The 21931-nt window shown below is 45.4% G+C and overlaps 1 protein-coding gene across 1 annotated transcript; it reads right to left on the bottom strand.

The window, feature by feature from the left end:
* Window positions 1–3912: 3912 nt before the first annotated feature.
* On the bottom strand, window positions 3913–21472 carry Klf11 (Kruppel like factor 11). The gene is made up of 4 exons (XM_045149364.1): window positions 21376–21472; window positions 19169–19438; window positions 16317–17277; window positions 3913–6316 (listed from the first exon to the last, which is right to left on the bottom strand). The coding sequence occupies exons 1-4, from the start codon at window positions 21415–21417 to the stop codon at window positions 6036–6038; spliced, it is 1554 nt and encodes a 517-aa protein (XP_045005299.1). The 5' UTR covers window positions 21418–21472; the 3' UTR covers window positions 3913–6035.
* Window positions 21473–21931: the final 459 nt, after the last annotated feature.

Here is a 21931-nt window from a genome sequence, read left to right as displayed (position 1 = left end):
GTACACCAGCTGACAGAAAGCTGGAAGAAGCCATCCTACATGTAGTTCAATGGGAGAAAGAGATACCACTAGTGAAGATACTCAACAGTGAACACTGCAAGCCTTATAATTGGCCAGCCAGCCCAAATGAGCCAACAGGTGCAATAGTGGCATGTCTGTCATGGTGGAAACCAACTGCCCTCCAATTGGACTGCAGGCCCACTTCATGGGGGGAAACACATTCCTGATACTGAAAATTTAAAACAGAGGTAGTCATGAGCCCTAGGGGTGTAACATCTGCTGATGTCTGGAAAAATGTATATACTATGCTTCGCAAACTGCCTAATAAGCACTTCTCTTAATATTTATAACCTTATATTAATGCTACTCTCACTTTGGGTAGAGAATCTTCTCTTTTCAGACGGCAGTGACTTTGGGATGACTCAGAAGGTATCATAGTGCTGGAAAGAAGTGACTGGAGTACTGAGTAACATCTCGATCACACCTTCCAAGGCTCAGGGTTTAATGTGGAAGAGATGGCGGGAAGAATGTAAGAGCCAAAGGAAGGGTAGGACTCCTTACAACGTGCTCCCTCCAGACATAAAATGGCCTGGATATCCATGACCTCACAGTGCCTGACACTACCTACAGAAGACCATCATAAGAGGAGGAAAAGACCATGACATCAAAATAAAAGAGAGACGGATTGAGATGGGGAGGGGATATGATGGAGAATGTAGTTTCAAAGGGAAAAGTTGGGGGAGGGAGGGCATTACCATGGGATACTTTTTATAATCATGGAAAATGTTAATAAAAATTGAGAAAAAAAGAAAAAAAAGAAAGAGGTTGGATGGGTGCGTACAGTAGGTGGGGGGATGGATGGACAAATGGGTGAATGGACAGGTGGGAAGGCAGGTAGCTGAGAGGATACATGGTATAACATCATCTCTGACACAGAGGACCTTGCATTTTAGCAGATACATTAGATTTGCAATAAGCTAAGATCAATAGAATATGACAGCATATTCTTGCTAGTCTTGTAGAAGTTCAGAGGCGGGGGCCCTGGGACAGCTCTGCAAAGGCTTCTATACTGGAGCCCAGCAGCAAGCACTGAGGAGGCCACCTGGCATTTAGCTGCCAAATCTTTATGCTTGTACATCTCCTTCTTCCTGCCCTTGGTTCCTGGTGTCTTGCTGCTTCTGTATGTCTTTGCTATTGGCCATCTTGTCCCCGGAGTTCAGCAGGATCCAGGTGGCACTGAGGAGCCATCTCAGGGCAACCTGGAGCACAGGCTCAGGTGGCTTCTTAGGAAGAGGGCTGAGAGGACTTGAGAGTGAACTTCCATGACAGAGAGGGGACTGAGTATGTCTGCCGTCTCTGTGACAAAGAGTCCCCATAAAGTCCCAGTTACCAACAGGGGGCCCAACCTGTGATATTGCTAGTTCATTAAAAACATGCCTGGCATGTGATGGCACAGCCTTTAATCTCAGTACTCAGGAGGCAGAGGTAAGAGGATCACCATGAATTCAAGGCCAGCCTGGGAACTACAGAGTGAGTTCCAGGTCAGCCTGGGCTAGAGAGAGACCTTACATTGAAAAAATAACAAAAAATTCCTAAACAAAAAGGCAGGTTAAAAGCAAAGGAACAAGATGCCCTGACCAGAAAGTAAAGAACTTTGGTAGCAACAGAGGAGGGAACAGCAGATGAAAGTCACAAAGCTGAGAATCAGAACGGGGAGGGTGGCTGTCTACAGACACAAGATGTGGACTTGGCTCCAGGAGAATGGCTGAAGGCAAAGACTGTTATTACTTCTCAACTCCCACCAAGTCTGCATGCAAACACCACCTGGCCTGGCATGGGTACCAAATCCTACCTGAACTAACCCTCCGGGGTAGCAGCTATAGACATTGGGCTCTTTCCATGGGAGGTGCACACAGCTACACCACTCCTGTGGGGACACAGCACCCATAGCACCCCTGGGAGGTCCAGCCACAGGACTGCTTCCACTGTTCGCAGGCTGAATTGAATTGGCAGAGGAGCTGGGAGAGGAGCTTATCCCTGTACAGATGTCCTGAGGCCCAGGCTCAGATTTCAGTGCAAGGACTCAACACAACTTTCAAACTTGCATAAGGCTCCCACCCCAGCCCAGGAACTGCTGCAGGCCAATGCAAGTTGGGATGGGGAAGGGAGTTTTTGCCTTCAGGTGCCTCTATTCATGAGCACTTATTGATCAAACTTGGTGGATTACACCGAGTTCGTTCATTATTTATTTGAGAGCGACAGACACAGAGAGAAAGACAGAGGGAGAGAGAGAGAATGGGCACGTCAGGGCTTCCAGCCTCTTCAAACAAACTCCAGATGCGTGCACCCCCTTGTGCATCTGGCTAACGTGGGACCTGGGGAACCGAGCCTCGAACAGGGGTCCTTAGGCTTCACAGGCAAGCGCTTAACCGCTAAGCCATCTCTCCAGCCCAACACTGAATTCTTTTATGCTGGCTCTTCGTCTCCTGGGGCGTAAGCATTATTGGCCCATATCTACAGAGCAAGCTTGTGATTGACCTGGTTCCATTGGCAAGTCTTTCCTGGGCCTCACAGCCAACTATAGACACTAGAATTTGAGAAAGTGCTGAAGGAAATGAAGCCAGCTGGAAGAGCAGGTAAGGGGGAAGACACTGGGTCTGAGGGGTGGGACACTGTTGCTGGTGGGCAACACCCAGGAGGATCCCCCTAGCGGAGCCCTGAGTTGCTGGTACTGGGACAAGTGGGAGCCACTTGCCATGGCTGAGGCCCCGCAGCCCCCTGGTTGCTGGGAACATTGGCTGCAGGAGACGCCTAACTCATGTGCTAGCTGTTACAGGCTTCGTGGTCATTTTCTCTTCCCTTACTTCCTGCGGTATTGCTTCTGGGAGTCTCATCCAATGTCCGGGTTCATCTAGGGGTGCCTTTCCAGGGAACCTGGCTAATACATGCCACCATCTGTGGCCACCAAGCAGTGGTCAGCTGGGAAGAGCGAGGCAGGATTCTGGTAGTTCCTGCGGCAGTGCTGCGGGCAGCCACAAGGGCAGGAGGGAGGCAGGACTGAAGCAGGCGGTGGGCAGGTAGGTCTTGAAGGCCCTCATGGAAACTGCTTTTCTTTTCACTTTTTGGTTTTTCCAGGTAGGATCTTGCTGTAGACTAGGCTGACCTGGAATTCACTATGGAGTCTCAGGGTGGCCTCCAACTCACAACAATCCTCTCTCTGCCTCCTGAGTGCTAGGATTAAAGGCATGTGCCACCACGCCCAGATCAAAATTATTATTTTTTTTTCCCAAGGCAGGCTCTCTAGCCCAGGCTCTCCTGGAACTCACTATGTAGTCTCAGGGACGACTTGAACTTATGGCGATACTCCTACCTCTGCCTCCCAAGTGCTAGGATGAAAGGTGTGCACCACTATGCCCAGCAAAACTTTTTTCTTTTTTGAGGCAGGGTCTCACTCTAGGCCACGCTGATCTGGAATTCACTTTATAGTCTCAGGCTAACTTCGAACTCACACCAATCCTCCTACCTCTGCCTCCCAAGTACTGGGATGAAAGGTGTGTGCCACCACCACACCTGGCTGGGAATGTTTTAAGAAACTGTTGTTTCCAACTTTCCTGAGTCTACAGACAGCTTAGGACCATTCTGGGGATGTCCTCACTCACTCCTTGGCCTGAGCAGTGGGAGCTGCAGACCAGTCCTCAGGGGCTGGCTGGGCATACCAGTGTTCTGTTGGGAAGTGCTAGATAGACACAGATGGCACTTGCATGCCTTCTGACCAGTGTGCCACCTCAGGGAAAGTATAGAAACAGACTTCAGAAGAGTTCAAGTTAGGCCAATACCTGGTGAGTCTTACAGACTTATCCAAAGACTCACCGGGTATACAAAATCAATGGACACTTTAACACAATACACAAGTTCAGTTTGCAAATCAAGAAAGTTTTATATGATTCAAAGGAAAAAGTTACATTACACATATTCATTTAAATAAGTCAGCATCTGTTACATAAAACTTAATTGTCAAACACTTAAAATTTTATTATTGAAACTTCAGAAAAAAAGGCTCAAGCAGAACTGCTCAGGCAATAAAGTGCATGGGGGAGCCTGCCTCACTGTGCAGCGCCCAACACCCCGAGTTGACAATGGAGGCCCCCATTGGGGAACTGCCACCACTGACAGCTCTGGTTCTCTGGAGGGTCTTTTTCAGATGGGAGCTGTTTTCCAACTTACAATCTTTCCAAGAAATGGTGGGGGATATACAGAAGAGATCTCTAAATCTAATCAGGAAATGGAGTAACATCATTTCAACACACCTGCTCTTTTGGAGCACCAGTGGTCAGGGACTACTCAGAAGCCTCCCGTTACCCACAGAACTTTGCATGGCATAATTAAGGAGAAGCGCGCATGCGGACTTTGATGGGACACACAGCGGGCTGGGGTGGTGGGAAGAGCAAGAGCTATGTACACTAGGGTTCTCCTGTGACTCTTATGTTTTGGTAACAGGAATATTAAACTGCGGAACTGCCCAAGACTGTAAAAGTTTACTAAAAATACAGATACATGTCAAAAAGCAGGTGACACTGAAGGGCAGCTTAACAGGAATCAAGTAACATACAATGAATGACAGGTAAGGGTTGTATCGGACTAAGAAGACCTCAACACAACAACTTTTATCTAATTTTTCAGTATTTCAATCTTGCAAACATTTTTGTATGCTAAGTGCCAATATTTAAAAGGCAAATATAAAAGCTAACACACAGCACAAAAATAGTTCCAAGTGCTCAGAACTGTGCAAGATTCCTTGTTCTTAAATTTAGTGTTGCTGGAACTTTCAACATTTAACCAAAGCAGTTTCTGTGGCCATGGGGGTGTAAGATGCTAGTTTCCTACACATGCAGGGTATCTGCTCACAAGGTTTAAAAGGCAGTGCCCACTGTCTATCTTCTAGACCTCAAACTCCATCTCAGGTAATTTTTGATCAAAATCATTTCCTTCAAACAAAATGAGTTAAAGGGCCCCTAGGTGGTATTCCAGCGCCATTTAGCAAAACACACTTCCTCACAGTTCATCTGTAAGAAAGGCATCTGAGCCTCAGCTGACAGTATGCACTTGTACATCACTTGAGATGAGCTGCATGTTGCTGGAAAGTTCTTCCAACCACTATGGATATTTCCTTTTCTCACAGTCACTGAACCTACCACATAGTTAAGGTCCTATCAAAAGAAGTCAACTGACAACCCACAAAGCAGCTGGGCTGGGTACAAGCAGGATGTAGACTCTGGCGCTGGGCAGAGAATGGCCAGAAGACAGCACTGTACATACACACACAGACCGGCCGGAGCCCCTGATCCCCTACAGCTGGCTAGTAGCCCATGTACTCACAGAGGGCAACCTACACATGTGCCCAGTTCTACCGAACCTCAATTTTAATTCTGTGGACTACAGGGCTGATTGCCTGAAATTTTCCTTGAAAATTCTATGAAGAAACTGACTACAAAATTTATGTTTCCCTCATAAGCCTGCATTCAATCAATTTTGACTCCAAAAAAAGAACTGATAACCACCTTGTGATTTTTTTCTGAATAATATACCAAGCTTACTAAAAGCAGGGTCGTCCCAAAACTTTGCTATAAAACATGGAAAGAAGGGTGTAAAAGCATCTACCTAGAAAACAGTGATTTGAGCATAATATAAATATTTTTCATAAAAAAGTATAAAATTAGTACCCTGTCTCATTTCTGCAAAACATGAATAGAAAGGTTGTTAAAAAAAAATCCAGACTTTGTAAACTTTATTGCCCGAATGTTTGTTTGAATGCTGGTGATTTCAATAATCATATCTTCCATTTCCTTACAAAAAAACAAAATCAAAACACTTCTGAAAATACAAAAGATACTGAACAGGGTCCCAACCAGAAAAGTAAAGTTACCATGCTTCCATCAGAACCAGTTTCCAAGCCTTACCCAGCCCTGAGCCCCTGGAATGCACAGTCCCATTCCTGAAAGGGGCTCTAAGAATCCTCCGGTAACACCAGTAACCTCTCAGGCAGAGGCTAGCAATGGCTCAGGGGTGCTCCCTGGGATCTCTCCAGGGGAGATTCTGTTCAGCTTGCCCACCTCTGCCTGCCAGCCTGGGATCTTCTTGGTGGCCATGTGACGTCGGGCATGCTTTGTGAGATGGTCACTCCGCATAAAGCGCCGATCACACACCGGACACGCGAACTTCTTCTCCCCAGTGTGAGTTCTGCGGTGGCGAGACAATTCATCTGAGCGTGCAAACTTCTTATCACAGCCATCCCAGCTGCAAGTAAAAGGCTTCTCCCCTAGTAGGTAAAAACAAAATAGAACAAAATAAATTAAAGCAAATGTACATGCTTGCCACTTAAAAAAAAAAAATCCTTACTTAGACACACGTGGCATGTGTGTGGATGGGTGTTCCAGGGTCTTTTCTTGCTGCAAATGAACACCAGACGTATGTGCCACTTTCTGGGTCTGGCTCTGCATGGGTGGCTGGTGAATTGAACCTGGGCCAGAGGGCTTTGCAAGCAAGTACCTGTAACTGCTGAGCCATCTTGCTCAGCCCTATGCTCATCACTTTTAATGAGTAACATTTAAATCTCAAGAAGATAGTAATATATACTATCATTCTGGTTCTGGGTGATTAAGAAGTCAGTAAACTCTGCATGTATTTCTTACCACCATACCTAAAATGTTATGTGTCAAGGCCTAAAGATGTCAAACAAACCAATTTCTTTAAAAAAAAAAAAAAAAAGGGAGGGGAGGGACTTCTGATTAAGATGGCTGTGTAGGAACCATACCAAAGCAGGTTAGGGGAGAAAAAGAAAAAAAAAGTGAAAGTATGTAAGAAATCATCAACCACAGCAGAGGAGAGGTCCAGAGCGTCTAGAGACCACAGAAGCAGGCAGAAGCAGTGGCAGCACCGGGTCCGCACAGCTGTGGTTGCCAGGCTCTGCCTGAGCCACAGGAAAAGCCAAAAGAGGGAATATTCCACTCATACCAGCTTCCTTGCAAACTCGAGAAGCATAAAGAGGAGGACAGCAGAGACCAGCAGAGTGGCTAGAGAGGAAGAGGATCGCAGGGCCCAGTGGTACAACTTTAGCCAACATCCACAGGCCCCTCCTCCCCCCAGCCAGCGACCACCAGAGACCTGGAGAAGGGAACTCACCTACCCTGCTCACAGCACCAGGGATCAGAGCAGCAACCCACCGACCCAGTCAGCCTACCTGAGCCCACAGCATAGCAAAGAGGGACCCAAGCAGGCACATAGCATGGCTGAGACCAAAGCCATCCCAAACGGTAACTGAGATCACACCAGGTCAGTACCCGCCAAAAAAGCCTAGTATATGGGCCTGAACTGGAAGTGCTAATTGCACCTTCCGTGTCAGGGAGAATTATGTGTTAAATGTGATGGATGGTTGGATTTGCCATTCTTAAATAGCTGTATTTTGGGCTTGTCATTTGTTGCTTTGTGATTTATAGTGCCTTTGTCCCCTTTTCTGTTGCTCATTGGGGCAGGGTCTCACTTGGTCACAAGCTGATCTGGAAACCCTATACAGACCAGAAATCTCAGCCTCCCAGTTGACAGGATTAAGGGTGTGGGGCAACACACATCCTTAGGGACTTGGATTTTGTTACAGAATCTGTTTAATACCTACTCTTGCATAAATACTTTGTGATGGGTTTCACTGAATGTGTATATTGTTCAGTTAAATTTTAGAATTTGCATGTATCTTGTTCCACCCAGCCTACTTGAATACTAACATAGCAGGCAAACCCAACACCTAGGGTCACTCTTGTGGTTACTGTGTCTTTGAATAGCCACACCTAGCAACTTTAGCTCCTACCCTGAAGATGTATAACATCATATTGATTGATACAACTAATAACACTGCAAAGATGATTAGAAAACCCAAGCATCAAATTAATCCAAGATGCAAAAATATGTACATTATAAAACAAGAAACACAAAAACTCAAGACAATATAACTCCACCAAAACTTACAAATCCATCAGAAATGACCTCCAGTGAGACTGATTTAGTGGAAATGCCTAAGAAAGATTTCAAAGGAATGATTATAACTATACACAAAGAAATCAAAGGCGTGGTGGCGCACACCTTTAATCCCAGCACTCAGAAGGCAGAGGTAGGAAGATTGCTGTGAGTTCAAGGCCACCCTGAGACTACATACTACATAGTGAATAGTGAATTCCAGGTCAGCCTGAGCTAGAGTGAGACCCTACCTCCAAAAACAAAAACAAACAAAAAAATCAAAGAGGAAATCAGAGGAATCAAAGACGACACAGGAAAACAATTTAATAAAGTCAGGAGGTCAATATAAGACATGAAAAAGGAAATAGAAATAATAAAGAAATCCTAGCAATGAAAAACACATTAATGGGCTGGGGAAATGGCTTAGCAGTTAATGCGTTTGCCTGCAAAGCCTAAGGACCCTGGTTCAATTCCCAAGTACCCACATAAGTCAGCTGCACAAGGGGCATATATGTCTGGTGTTTGTTTGCAGTGGCTGGAAGCCCTGGAATGCCCATTCTCTCCTTCTCTCTGCCTCTTCCTCTCTCTCAAATAAATAAAATTAAAGAAAAAAAAAGAAAAACACATTAAGTCAAATTTTAAGTCTGTAAAAAGTCTCACCAATTGAATGGAGAGAACAGAATATCTAAACTAAAAGACCAGGTGGCAGATCTAATACAGTCCAACAAAAAGACAAGCTAATAGGAAGTCATGAATGGGAATTTCAAGATATTCAGGACACTATGAAAAGATCAAATGTTAAGAATTCAGGAAAGGGCTGGAGAGATGGCTTAGCAGTTAAGACACTTGCCTACGAAGCTGAAGAACCTAGGTTTGATTCCCCAGGACCCATGTAAGCCAAATGAACAAGGTGGCGCATATATCTGGAGTTTGTATGCAGTGGCTGGAAGCCCTGGCAAGCCCATTTGGACCCTCTCTCTCTTTCTAATAATTAAATAAATAAAGTTCTGTATATTAAAAAAAAAGAATTCAGGGAATAGTAAAAGAAGAATTTCACTCCACAGGCATAGTATTTCAACAAAATCAAGGAAGAAAACTTACCCCAAATTGGGAAAGAGATGCCAATGCAGATACAGAAAGTCTTTAGAACACCAAACAGACAAAACCTGGAAAGAACCTCTTCTTGCCATATAATTAAACTACCAAACAAAAGAAAACATATTGAAAGCAGATAGGAAAAACAAGTCACTAAAAAAGGCAAGTCTATCAGGATAACAACAGATTACTCAACACAAAAGCCAGAAGGACTGGGAATGATGTATTCCACGTTCTGAAACACAACAACTGTCAACCAAGAATATTTTACCCAGCAAAGCTATCCATCCAAGCTGATGGAGAAGTAAGGACATTCCACGACAAAAACAGGCTAAAGGAACATATGACAACCAAGCCAGTTCTACAGAAAATGCTTGAAGGGATCCTTCATGCTGAAGAGAAAGGAAAGCACACATATGAGGAAGCAGGGAAAAATGAATCATACTCAAAAAACACTTAATACAGGAGAGTAAAGGGAAAAAAGGAAGCACTACAAAACAAGAATGGCAAGTACAAATACTTACCTTTCAATAATAACTCTAAGTTATTAATGGCCTCAATGCCCTAACCAAAATACACAGGCTTGCAGACTGGATTAAAAGGCAGAATCCTTCTATTTGTTGCCTCCAAGAAACTCATCTCTCTATAAAAGACAGACACTATCTTAGGGTGAAAGGATGGAAAACAGTATTCCAAGCAAAGGGGCCAAGAAAACAAGCAGGTGTTGCTATCCTAATATTTGATACGATAGACTTCAAACCAACATAAGTGAGGAAAGATAAAGAAGCTCGTTTTTTATTGATTAAAGGGAAAACTCAATAGGAAGATATTACAATTCTATAAAAATATTCACCTAACATAGGTGCTCCCAATTTCATCAAACACACACTATTAGACTTAAGGTCACAGTTAACACCAAGCACAATTGTAGTGGGTGACTTCAATACCCCATTTTCATCTATTGACAGATCATCCTGGAAAAAAACAAGACAAAATAAAAAAACAGAGACATCTTGATTAAGTGATTTCATAGAACAAGTGGACCTAACAGATATCTACAGAACACTCCATCCAAATGCTACAGAACATACATTTGTCTCAGCAGCACATGGAACATTCTCTAAAACAGACCATACGTTAGAACACAAAACAAATATTAACAAACACAAGAAAGTTGAAATAATTCCTTGTACTCTATCTGATCACAGTAGAATTAAACTACATATCGGCAACAAGAAAAACTACAGAGCATACACAAAATCATGGATACTAAACAGTACACTACTGAATGATGAATGGATCATTGAAGAAATCAAAAAAGAAATAAAAATATTCATAGAATCAAATGATAATGAGAACACAACATACCAAAAATTTTGGGACACAATGAAGGCAAACCTAAGAGAAAAATATATACCTTCAATGCCTATATTAAGAAATTAGGAGCCAGGTGTGGTGGCACATGCCTTTAATCCCAGCACTTGGGAAGCAGAGTTAGGAGGATTGCCATGAGTTTGAGGCCTCCATGAGACAACATAGTGAATTTCAGGTCAGCCTGAGCTAAAGTGAGACACTACCTTGAAAAACTAAAAAATAAACTAAAATAAATTAGAAAGGCCACAAGTAAACAACATAAAGCTTCACCTTAAGGCCTTGGAAAAAGAACAATGCAAACCAAAAATCAGTAGATGGGAAGAAATAAAGACTAGGGCAGAAATTAATGATTAGAAACAAACAAAGAAAAAAAATTACAAAGAATCAATGAAACAAAGAGTTGCTTCTTTGAAAGGGTAAACAAGATTGATAAACCTTTGGCAAATCTGACCAAAAGAGGAGACACACAAATTAATAAAATTAGAGTTGAAAAAGGTACCATTACAACAGATATCAAAGAAATTCAGAAAATTATAAGGACATACTTTAAGAACATATACTCTAAGTTAGAAAATGTGAAAGAAACTAATTATTTCTTAGATTTATATGACCTACCAAAATTAAATTAAGAGGAGATAAACCATTTAAATAGACCTATAACAAGTACAGAGATCCAGGCAGTTATAAAAAATCTTCCAACTAAAAAGAGTCAAGGCCCAGATGGATTCACTGGTGATTCTATACATAAAGGACCCTAAAGACTTTACCCCTAAACTGCTAAGAGCTGATAAACACTTTTAACAACATAGCAGGATACAAAATAAACACACAGAAATCAGTAGTTTTCCTATATCCTAGCAACAAGCATGCAGAGGATGAAATCAGGGAATCTCTCCCATTCACAATTGCCTCAAAAGTCAATAAATAAATAAAGTACCTTGGAATAAACCTAACCAAGGAAGTGAAGGATCTCTACAATGAGAACTTTAAAACACTCAAGCAAAAAATTTCAGAAGACACTAGGAAATGGAAAGACATCCCATGTTCTTGGATTGAAAGAATCAGTATTGTGAAAATGTCAATCTTACCAAAAGCAATCTATATGTTTGATGCAATCCCCATTAAAATACCAATGGCATTCTTCACAGAAATAGAAAAAAAAAAAAAAAATCCCCAAATTCATTTGGAAGCACAAAAAACCCAAATAGCCAAAACAATTTTGGGCAACAAACTAAGGCTGGTGGTATCACCATACCCGATTTTAAGCTATATTACAAAGCCATAGTAATAAAAACAGCATGGTACTGGCACAAAGACAGACACATACATTAGTGGAACAGAATAGAGGACCCAGATGTTAATCCAGGCAGCTACAGCCAACTAATTTTCAACAAAAATGCCAAAATATTCATTGGAGAAAAGACAGCCTCTTCAACAAGTGGTGCTGGGAAAACTGAATATCTAGATGTAGAAGGATGAAAATAGATTCTTGTCTTTCTCCATGCATAAGAATCAAATCCAAATGGATCAGGGACCTTAATATCAGACCTGAAACACTGAAACCACTAGAGGAAAAAGTAGGGGAAACCCTTCACCATATTTGGCATAGGCAATGACTTTCTGAATATAACCCAAGTTGTTCAGGAAATAAAAGTATTAACCAACCACTGAAATCTCATGAAATTACAAAGCTTTTGTACAGCAAAGGACACTATGAATAGAGCCAAGAGACAACCTACACAATGGGAGAAAATCTTTGCCAGCTGTACATCTGACAGGGGATTAATATCCAGAATATACAAAGAACTTAAAAAATAAAACAATAAGAAATCAAGCAACCCAATTAAAAACTGGGTATGAAAATAAATAGAGTTCTCAAAAGAAGAAATACAGATGGCATATAAACATCTAAAACAGTGTTCTACATCCTTAGCCATCAGGGCTAATTAAAACTACTTGGAAAATTAAAACTACTTAGAGATTCCATCTCACTCCTGTCAGAATGGCTATCATCAAGAAAACAAATGACAATAAATATTGGTGAGAATGCGGAAAAAGGGAACCCTTCTACACTGTTGGTGGGAATGCAGTCTGGTACAGCCATTGTGGAAGTTCTTGAGACAGCAATAGATTTACCCTATGACCCAGCTATAGCACTCCTAGGCATATATCCTAATGATTCTTTTCACTACCTTAGAGATACTTGCACAACTATGTCTATTGCTGCTCTATTCACAAGAGCTAGGAAATGGAAGTAGCCTAGATGTCCCTCAACATATAAGTGGATAATAAAGATGTGGTACATTTACACAATGAAGTTCTATTCAGCAGTACAGAAAAATGAAATTATAAAATTTACAAGGAAGCTGGGCATAGTGGCACACGCCTTTAATACCAGCACTTGGGTGGCAGAGGTAGGAGGCCCACCATGAGTTCAAGGCCACCGAGACTACATAGAGAATTCTAGGTCAGCCTGAGCTAACGTGAGACCCTACCTCGAAAAACAAACAAACAAACAAAAAATTTGCAGGGAAATGGATGAATGTGTAAAGTATTACACTAAGTAACGTAACCCAGGCCCAGAAAGCCAAATGTTGCATGTTCTCTCTCATATGTGGATCCTAGCTACAAATGGTTAAGACTTGTCTGTGAGCTAGAAACAAAAATTGGTGGCTGAGGCCACTAAGCTAGAAAAAGGCTACAAGGGAGGGAGGAGAGTGAAGGACAGGGATGGTATTGTATATATGTAAGTAGAACAACAGATTACAGGCAGTGGAATGGCCTAAGTGAGGCCAGGGGAAGAGATTGAGTAAAAGAAGGGAGGGGGGACGTCAATCAAAATTCTGAGTAAGACATATAAAAACCTACTTTTTCAGATAATGGCACATCCAGAAGACATACACTGTTCCTAGAAAATTTTCAGTGCCAAGGCTGGGATACCTACCAGTGAGCTGTTGGTCAGGGAGGTCCCTGTTGCCTCTAAAACATTACAGGCTATTGCCAAGGACCTTGGTTTCCCACCTGAAACAGATGATAAGACCCTATTGCTGAAGACGCCACATGCCTGGGAGGCAAGGTCACTGAGAAATCAAGCTGGTGCTGAGCTGAAAACCTCCTCCATGTAGACCAGCCAACTGAAAGCTGGAAAAAGTTGCACTGCATGCAGCCCTATGAGAGACAGAAGTCATCAGCATTGGAACAGTGGACACTGGAAGCCTCAAGTTTCGCCAAACAGGCCAAATGATCAACTAGGTGCAATATTGGCATGTCTGTTACGAGGGAAACCAACTGCTCTCTAATTAGACTGGAGGCCCACTCTATGGGGGGAGGGAATACATGCCTGGTACTGAAAACCTAATCAAAAGCCTATGGTAGGGGAGGTCATGAGCCTTAGGGGTATAAAGCCTGCTCTTGTCTGGCTAAACACACATATTATTCTCAAACTGCCCTGAAAGCACTGCACTTAATGATCATATTCATATATTAATGCTACTCTCACTTGGTTAGAGAAGCTTCTCTTTTCAAATGGCGGTGACCACTGGGATGACCCAAAAGGCACCATAGTGCTGAGAAGATGTGATGGAGGAATGTTCAGCACTAAAATTTCTCTATCTCACCTTCCAAGGTTCAGGGTCCATTGCAGAAGAGGTGGCAGAAAGAATGTAAGAGCCAAAGAAAGGGGAGGAGTGCTTACAATGCAATTGACCAGACAGAAATTGGCCTTGATGGTCATGGCCTCGCAGTGCCTAGCACTATCTTCACAAGATCCTCGTAACAGGAGGAAAAGACGATGACATCAAAATAAGAGAGAGACTAATGGAGAGAGGGAGGGTATATGTCAGAGAGTGGAGCTGTGAAAGAGGAAAGCAGAGGAGAGGAGGGAATTATCATGCTTTATTGTCTCTAAGTATAGAAGTTGTCAAAAAAAATTTATACATTAAGCCGGGCATGATGGAACATGCCTTTAATCCCAGCACTCGGGAGGCAGAGGCAGGAGGATCACCATGAGTTCAAGGCCACTCTGAGACTACATAGTGAATTCCAGGTCAGCCTGGAGTGAGACCCTAGCTCAAAAAAACAAAATTGGGCTGCAGTGATGGCTTGCAGTTAAGGTGTTTACCTACAAAGCCAAAGGACCCAGGTTCCATCCCCCAGGAGCTGTATAAGTCAGATGCACAAAGTTATGCAGGCATCTAGAGTTCATTTGTAGTGGCTGGAGGCCCTGGCGTGCCCATTCTCTCTGCCTCTTTTTCTCTCTCAAATAAATAACTAAAATTTTAAATTAAAAAACTGAAATACACACACGCACGTATGTGTTTGTCATTCATTCAAAGTTTCATTCAAAGTACCCTGCAGTCACAGAGGTGACCAAGGGAGCCTTCGTGCAGGCAGATATTGCAACCTTCCTCAACAGAGCCCCTGGGCCTTTCCAGCCAGCACAGCAAGTGTGCCTTCTCTGTAGCCTAAAGCCCTTCTCTACCTAGCTGTGGCAATCACATACTACATATGGTTTGCTAGGCAGTTATGTACTGTTATAGGACCTGGTGTTTTTCCATAGTAGTTTTCCTATAGTAGGCAACAAATTAATGTTCTGTAACAATGGATGTTGAACACACACCAACTCTGATGATTCTCAGAGCTGAACAAGAAAATTCAGCACCATAATGAGCATTTGCCAGCAGCAAGGCTTCAAACTCCATGGATTAAAAAAAAAAACAAAAAAAACAAAAAACCTCATGTAAGGGCTGGAGTGATGGCTCAGCAGTCAAGGCACTTGCCTACAAAGCCTAATGGCCTGGGTTCTTTTACTCAGTATCCATATTAAGCCTGATGCACAAAGTGATGCTAGTGAACCTAGAGTTCCTTTGCAGTGGCTGGAGGCCTGGGTACACCCATTCATATTCTCACTCATTTGTTCTCTCTACTTGCAAGTAATTTTTTTTTCCTTCAAGGTAAAGTCTCACTTTAGCCCAGACTAGTCTGGAATTCACTATGGAATTTCAGGGTAATCTCTTACCTCTGCCTCCCAAGTGCTGGATTAAAGGTGTATGCCACCACACTTGGCTCAATAAAATTTTTTTTAAAAAACCTCATGCTAAACACAAGGTTGCTACTATGGTTGGGATATGACCCCAAAGTTTGCATGCTGGAAACTTAATCCCAAAGTCACATACTAATGTATTTGGTTTGAGGGCCATTGCACCTTACAGATTAATAGATTATCCCAGGAGTGGCTTTGCTATGAAAGGAAGCACTCTGGCATGTTGACCACTGCACCACGTGATGCCCTCTGCCACATTCAGATGTAGCAGGGAGGCCCTGCCAAATGCTGGGCAATGCCAGTGCCATGTTCAGACTTCCCAGCTCCAGAACTGTGAGCTCAATGAACTTCTGTTCTGATGGGTTACCCTGTCTCAGGTACTCAGAAAACAGATGCAGACAGCTGTCCTCTGTGTTCATTTCCCCACCACTGTTGGCAGCATACCAATGTTAAGTACATAATCTTCTAAAACATTCTAGAATCTGAAGTTTGTCTGTAAAGCCCTCCTCAAGCCATACCAAATGTGAATGCACACCTTGCTGTCTTGTGAAGAAAGGAACACCATAAAAACTGTCCCCAACCACAACCACAGAACACCCTAGCCTTCCCCTCACAGCAGCACTGGTCCTCTCGCTCATGCTGCTGACAGGCTCAACCACTGCACGACCCTAAGGACGTTTCCTGCCTCCCTCCCTCCTCTGATGCTCCTCCCGCTTCCTTCCTCCATCGTGAGAGGCTCAGGGCCTGTTCCCAATCCACTGGTCTGGTGTTCCCATCACCCTCCCAGTCACTCAGCACTTACCCGTATGGGTTCGAAGATGAGCCTTGAGGTGGGAACTTTTGAAGTAGGTCTTCCGGCAGCCTGGGAAATTGCAAACGTAGTTTCTCCTTCTGGAGAAGTCTACCTGAGGAGCACAGTTTTGACTGGAGGCAATGAACACTGGAGCAGGGGCAAGGGGCAACAACTTGGTATTTCCGATAGCCATGACGCCAGATGGGCAGGGGACAGGCTGGGGGAAGGAGGCCTGTGGCAGGACCAGCATCACGGTTCCCTGAGGCACAGATGGGCCCATGAGCACAGGCTGAGGCATGGGAGCAGCCTGGTTAGGTAAGATGGGCTTGACAGTCCCTGTAGGTACCTGGGGAGGGGACTTCAAAAAAGCTGAGAACATGCCACTCTGTCCAGTCACAGGGACCATTTGGCAAAGGACAGGGGGACTGAAGACAGGGACAGAAATCAGAGGGGTGGTCTTCCTCAGCAAGTCATTTTCAGAATTCTTTGGTAAGGAGGTCTGAACAGAAGTGGGCCATCTTGCCTGCTGGTCCTTGTTGGTAGGAACCAGGCTACTAGACTTGTGCAAGCAAGGCTGACAGGAAACCGAGTTAGAGATGAGTACACGGTCTGTGAGGCATGTGTCCTGCAAAGCTTCCAAACGTCCCAGAAACTGTGCTTCTCCTCTTCCTTTGGACAGCGGCTGCTCTGGAGTCTGGATGGTAGGAAAGCAGGCAGGAGCAGGCCTCTCCCCGGTGTGACGGATCACACTTGTCACCACAGCTCTACAGGGGGGTCCAGTGGCTGGCTCCAGTGGCTTTGGCTTAAAACCTGGCAAACCCTTTTCTGCCCTACTGCTCAGCTCTCTGGCTGACACAGAGGATGAGGAGAGGGCCACGGTCATGTGTCCTTTGGAATTAGTTACCTGGGAAGGAACAGATGTTCCTGTTGACGGCTCCACGAGCTCAGGGCTCTGAGGAGGAGTTATGCACTTAAAAAAAAAAAAAAGAAGAAAGAAAAGTACCATGTGAAAGGTGTCTTTGACTATTTTAATTAATTTATTTGAGAAAGGAGAAATATGGACATACCAGGGCCTCTTGCCACTGCAAATGACTCCAGATGTATGCACTACTTTGTGCAACTGGCTGTGTGTGGGCACTGGGGACCCAAACCTGGGCCAGCAGGCTTTGCAACCAAGAACCTTGAACTGCTAAGCTATCTATCTCCCAGCCCTTTAGTAATTTATTTTTTTTAAAGGAACTTATTTGATCACATTATCTCTAATACCTTTTAAAAGACATATCTAATGGAGACTGGTTGGTTGCTCAACACCCCAGTGAGTCTCAAGGTTGCCCAAGGAGCTCTGCTGTCCCTGTTTTTCCCCTATTAGGTTGCCCCTTCCAAACCATGTATGTGCCCCGGTGGAAGGGGGGGGGGCAGTGTCCACTCTAGGCTTTGCACAGCTATTGAAATAAGCAATTCAAACACTGGGACTCTGATAAGAAAAAGTAGTATTGTAAATGAGAAGTTTTCAAGGAGTTCAGATTCTTAAAAAAAAAAAAAAAAACAAAAAACTAGGGGTCTGGGAAAATGCCTCAGCAGTTAAAGGCATCTGCTCGCAAAGCTTGCTCTCCTGGGTTCAATTCCCAAGCAACCCATGTAGACAAGCGTTTAGTATTTGTTTGCAGTGGTAAGAGGCCCTAGAGTACCCATACATACATATACAAATAAATACTAATAAAAAAGATTTTAACAACTCTACAGGTTGGAGAGATGGCTCAGCAGTTAAGGCATTTGCTTGAAAAGCCTAAAGACCAGAGTTCAATTCCCCAGTACCCATGTAACATCAAATACAAGTTGATGCATGCATCTGGAGTTTGTTTGCAGTGGCTAGGGGTCCTGACATGCTCATCTCTACCTTCCTTCTCTCTCTCAAATAAATGAATGAAATATTAAAACAAAAAACAACATCTGAACAGTGACTCTTGCTAAAACCAAGCCAAGTACAGACCACCTCATAGCAGAGCCTGAGGACCCGAGGGGCTTGAGGAGCCATGCCCACCTTTCCTCCAGTCTCCACCACTGCCCATATGTCCCTTCCAACTCCTCTTCAAGTCTTGTCTTTTGTACTATTCTTCAGTCGTAAGTTCCCAGTTCAGGACAGTTACATCTCAATTTTCACTACTGTTTGCAACCTGCAACTAACTCTCAGCTTCTCTAACCTGAGAAGAAACTTCTCTAAGCAAGTTCACAGTTAGAACTAAAAATAACAGTGACTTATTGCATTCAGATTATGCAAGTTGGCTGTCACAGGAAAAAGAAGTTTCTACCCAACTACGGCTGTCTGATGTCAAAAGCCGTGCTTTCTTCAGCTGCTCCCCTCATACCCTGATCCCAGACTGAGTCACTGAGAAAATATAAGGCCTCCACCTTGAGACTTCTGGGGAAATGAATATATTTTACCTTCTTGCAACTATTTGTAGGATTCCCCCAAAAGATCCTATTAACATTTGGTTACTGAGCTATGCTCATTAATGAAAAGCGAAGTACTTTCCAGAGGAGAGTTTTCATCCCTTTGGACCCAACACAAGGGGAGGGCAGACAACTTCCTTGCCAGAATCACCATCAATCTCCCTAGAAGTTCAACACACTTATTTTTTTTTTTTTCTTTTTTCTTTTCGAGGTAGGGTCTCACTCTGGTCCAGGCTGACCTGGAATTAACTATGTAGTCTCAGGGTGGCCTCGAACTCTCGATGATCCTCCCACCTCTGCCTCCCAAGTGCTGGGATTAAAGGCAAGCGCCGCCACGCCCAGCTCAACACACTTATTGAAGCTGCTGCAGGCAGTTCACAGAAACGCTCCTCTCCTTCACTTTCTCTTACCAGAGTTGAGAAAGAATGGAAGTCCTTTGGTAGCTCAAGTGCAGCTGTGTCCATAAGCACAGTGGTGGTGATGTCCCCAGAATCAGAGACAGGTGTGAGGGGTCTTATCTTCAGCAGGTCACCTTTCTGGGACCTCCGACCCCAGGAACTCATGCAAACAAGAGCCTCAACAGCTTCCATGTCCGTCTGCTCTAGGGTGCTGCACGTAGACCTTTCACTGTCATGCCGTTTCCGCTCCAATATTGACTCACAGATGTCCATGATGTCAATCTAAAGGCAATACAGCACAGTGACTTCTCAGTTCACGACAAAAACATGGAGGGTGACCCTGACATGTAGACATGTACATCAAAGGGTCTGTACCGCTGAAATAACATGTGCAGCACTTCAAATAGCTGCAGTACAAGGGCCCATGACAACATTCTTTAAAAATTGTTTTATTTATTTATTTACTTAAGAGAGAGACAGAGAGAAAATGGGCGAGCCAGGACCTTCAGCCGCTGCAAATGAACTCCAGATGCATGTCTGTCACCTTGTGCATCTGGCTTATGTGGGCCCTGGGGAATGGAACCTGGGTCCTTTGGCTCTGCAGGCAAGCGTCTTAACAGCACAGCCATCTCTGCAGCCCATGATATCTTCCTTATATAGCTTTACTTTCAAAGCCAGCACTGTGAAGACTCGACTTGGTCAGGAAGCAGTTTCCACTAAAAACCTTGACTCTTTTTTTTTTTTTTTTTAGTTGTTCTTTTGAGGTAGGGTCTCACTCTGGCCCAGGCTGACCTGGAATTCACTATGTAGTTCAGGATGGCCTTGAACTAACTGCAATCCGCCTACCTCTGCCTCCCATAGTGCTGGGATTAAAGGCCTGCGCCACCATGCCTGGCAATACCTTGACTCTTACAAAGGTTACTGGGCTGGGATATAGCTCAACTGTAGAATGCCTCAAGGCCCTAGGGGTAATAGACCCTAATGAACAGTGAACACAATAGGTTACTAGCCTCATGTTTTTTGTTGGTTAGTAAGACTACTTCAGAGGTGTAAACTAGTAGGAAGGCCTTGCCGGTAGGAAGGTATTACATAAAGAGAAGAATGGACAATGAAGCTTCATAGCTGGTGTGTGAGATCCTCTGATGGGGGGGGGGTGCTAAGTAGAGACCTTAAGGAGCATTATTACCCCAAGCTTCATTTCCCAGTGGCTGAACTCACTACACCCATGCAGGTAGAGCCCATGGTGACTTGACACTGCCTGTTTGTTCAGGAGGTTCAAGACATTGTCACCTGTTACAGCGGGAAATCAGGAAAAGGGTGAAAAAAGGAGCACGTAATTTGATCTAGTGTAACCCAGGAGAGCTATGTTCTCCACATCATCTTTTCAACCAGGAGTGAGGTGGGAGGGAACTGGACAGAGATTGATTCCTTCTCAAGGAAAAGTTGGAATCCATATACACTCAATTTGTCTAAGCATCAAAACACACTTCTAATCCCAGCATCAGTGGAGGCGGAAGTGGAGGATTGCTTTGAGTTGGACAACAGCCTGAGACTACAAGAGTGAGACCTAGGCGGGAACACACCCCACAAAAAGTATCCTATCTGCCCAGGTCAAGAGGCTACCTTCCTAGCCATCCAGCCCTGCTTCCCAATGGAAGATGCAGGAACCATATTCGGTCTTATCCCAGGACAACTGCCCCCAACCCCGCCCGCCTTACCGCGCTTCTAACCAAGCACCCGCGTGCTGCCACGCCGCCCGACGTTCCCGCCAAGGGCCTTCGGGCTTGCTCCGCCCACACCCCGCCCCCGCATTCTCACCAGGCCCCACCCACACCCCGCCCCCACGCTCCCGCCTGGCGCCTTTGCACCTCCCCTGTTTGACTCTACACTCCCCCCACCCCAAGATCTCCCCCTTCCACCCCGCCCTGCGGGTCACGTTCCCGCCCTCCGCCCCGGTGACGTCATGGCTGGAAATAGCCCCGCGTCGGGCGGGGCGGCGGTGGACCTTGAGACAAAGCTGAAGGCACCAGAGAGTGGCACCGGCACACGCCCCCTCCTCTCCCCTTCCCTCCGCGCCCCAGCCCAGGCCGGTACCACAGCGCGGCCCCCGCCCGCCCAGCCCCACCGCCGACCCGAGCCCCACGGGTGCAGCGACGGTGCAGCCTCGCTCACCGTCCCGCATCGCTCCGGTTCCCACCCGCAGCAGCCCCGTCACTCACCGCGCACGCGTCGCCCGGGCCCGCGGTGCCTGGCGCGTGCATGGTGCGGGAGGATTGCAGGTAACAAAGGTGCCACGGGGATGGGAGCGGCGTGAGCTCGGCGCGCCGCACAGGCCGCACGTGCACGGCGGCTGCAGCGGACCTCCGCCCGCCCGCCCGCCCGCCCGCCGGCCCGCGAGCGAGGCTCTGCCCCGGCGCGGCCCTCGCGGCGCGGGAGAGGAGGGGGCGGGGCGGGGCGGGGCGGGGCGGAGGGAGCGGCTGGGGGCGGGGCGCGCGGGCAAACCAAAATACACTGCGCCCTGCCGGGGGGCGGGGCTGCTGCCGACAGCCAATCCGCGGCCGGCCCGTCTCCAACCGGCCAATGGGCGCCGCGGGGGGCCGCGTGATCGGAGCCTGGCTCCGGCGTGATCCGGCGGGGCGGGGAGGCGGCACGTGTTTTGGTCGGGGCTGGGGGCGGGTCTGGGGCTTGGAAAGTAGGGGAAAGGTCCCGGCGGCGGCTGGGCGGCGATCTACAGCGGGGAAATCCCGTCCTGGCTTCTGGGTTAGGGACACCGGC

The sequence above is a fragment of the Jaculus jaculus genome, chromosome 5, assembly GCF_020740685.1.
Source record: "Jaculus jaculus isolate mJacJac1 chromosome 5, mJacJac1.mat.Y.cur, whole genome shotgun sequence".
In the NCBI taxonomy this organism is placed as follows: Eukaryota; Metazoa; Chordata; class Mammalia; order Rodentia; family Dipodidae; genus Jaculus; species Jaculus jaculus.
This window is presented reverse-complemented; position numbering and strand designations above follow the sequence as displayed.

Coding starts and splice junctions, on each gene's coding strand:
- Klf11 (XM_045149364.1), bottom strand. CDS start 21,417: ATGCACGCGCCAGGCACCGCGGGCCCGGGCGACGCGTGCGCG. Junction 19,439..21,375: donor GCCCGGGCGACGCGTGCGCG/GTGAGTGACGGG, acceptor TATTGCCTTTAG/ATTGACATCATGGACATCTG. Junction 17,278..19,168: donor TCCATTCTTTCTCAACTCTG/GTAAGAGAAAGT, acceptor TTTTTTTTTAAG/TGCATAACTCCTCCTCAGAG.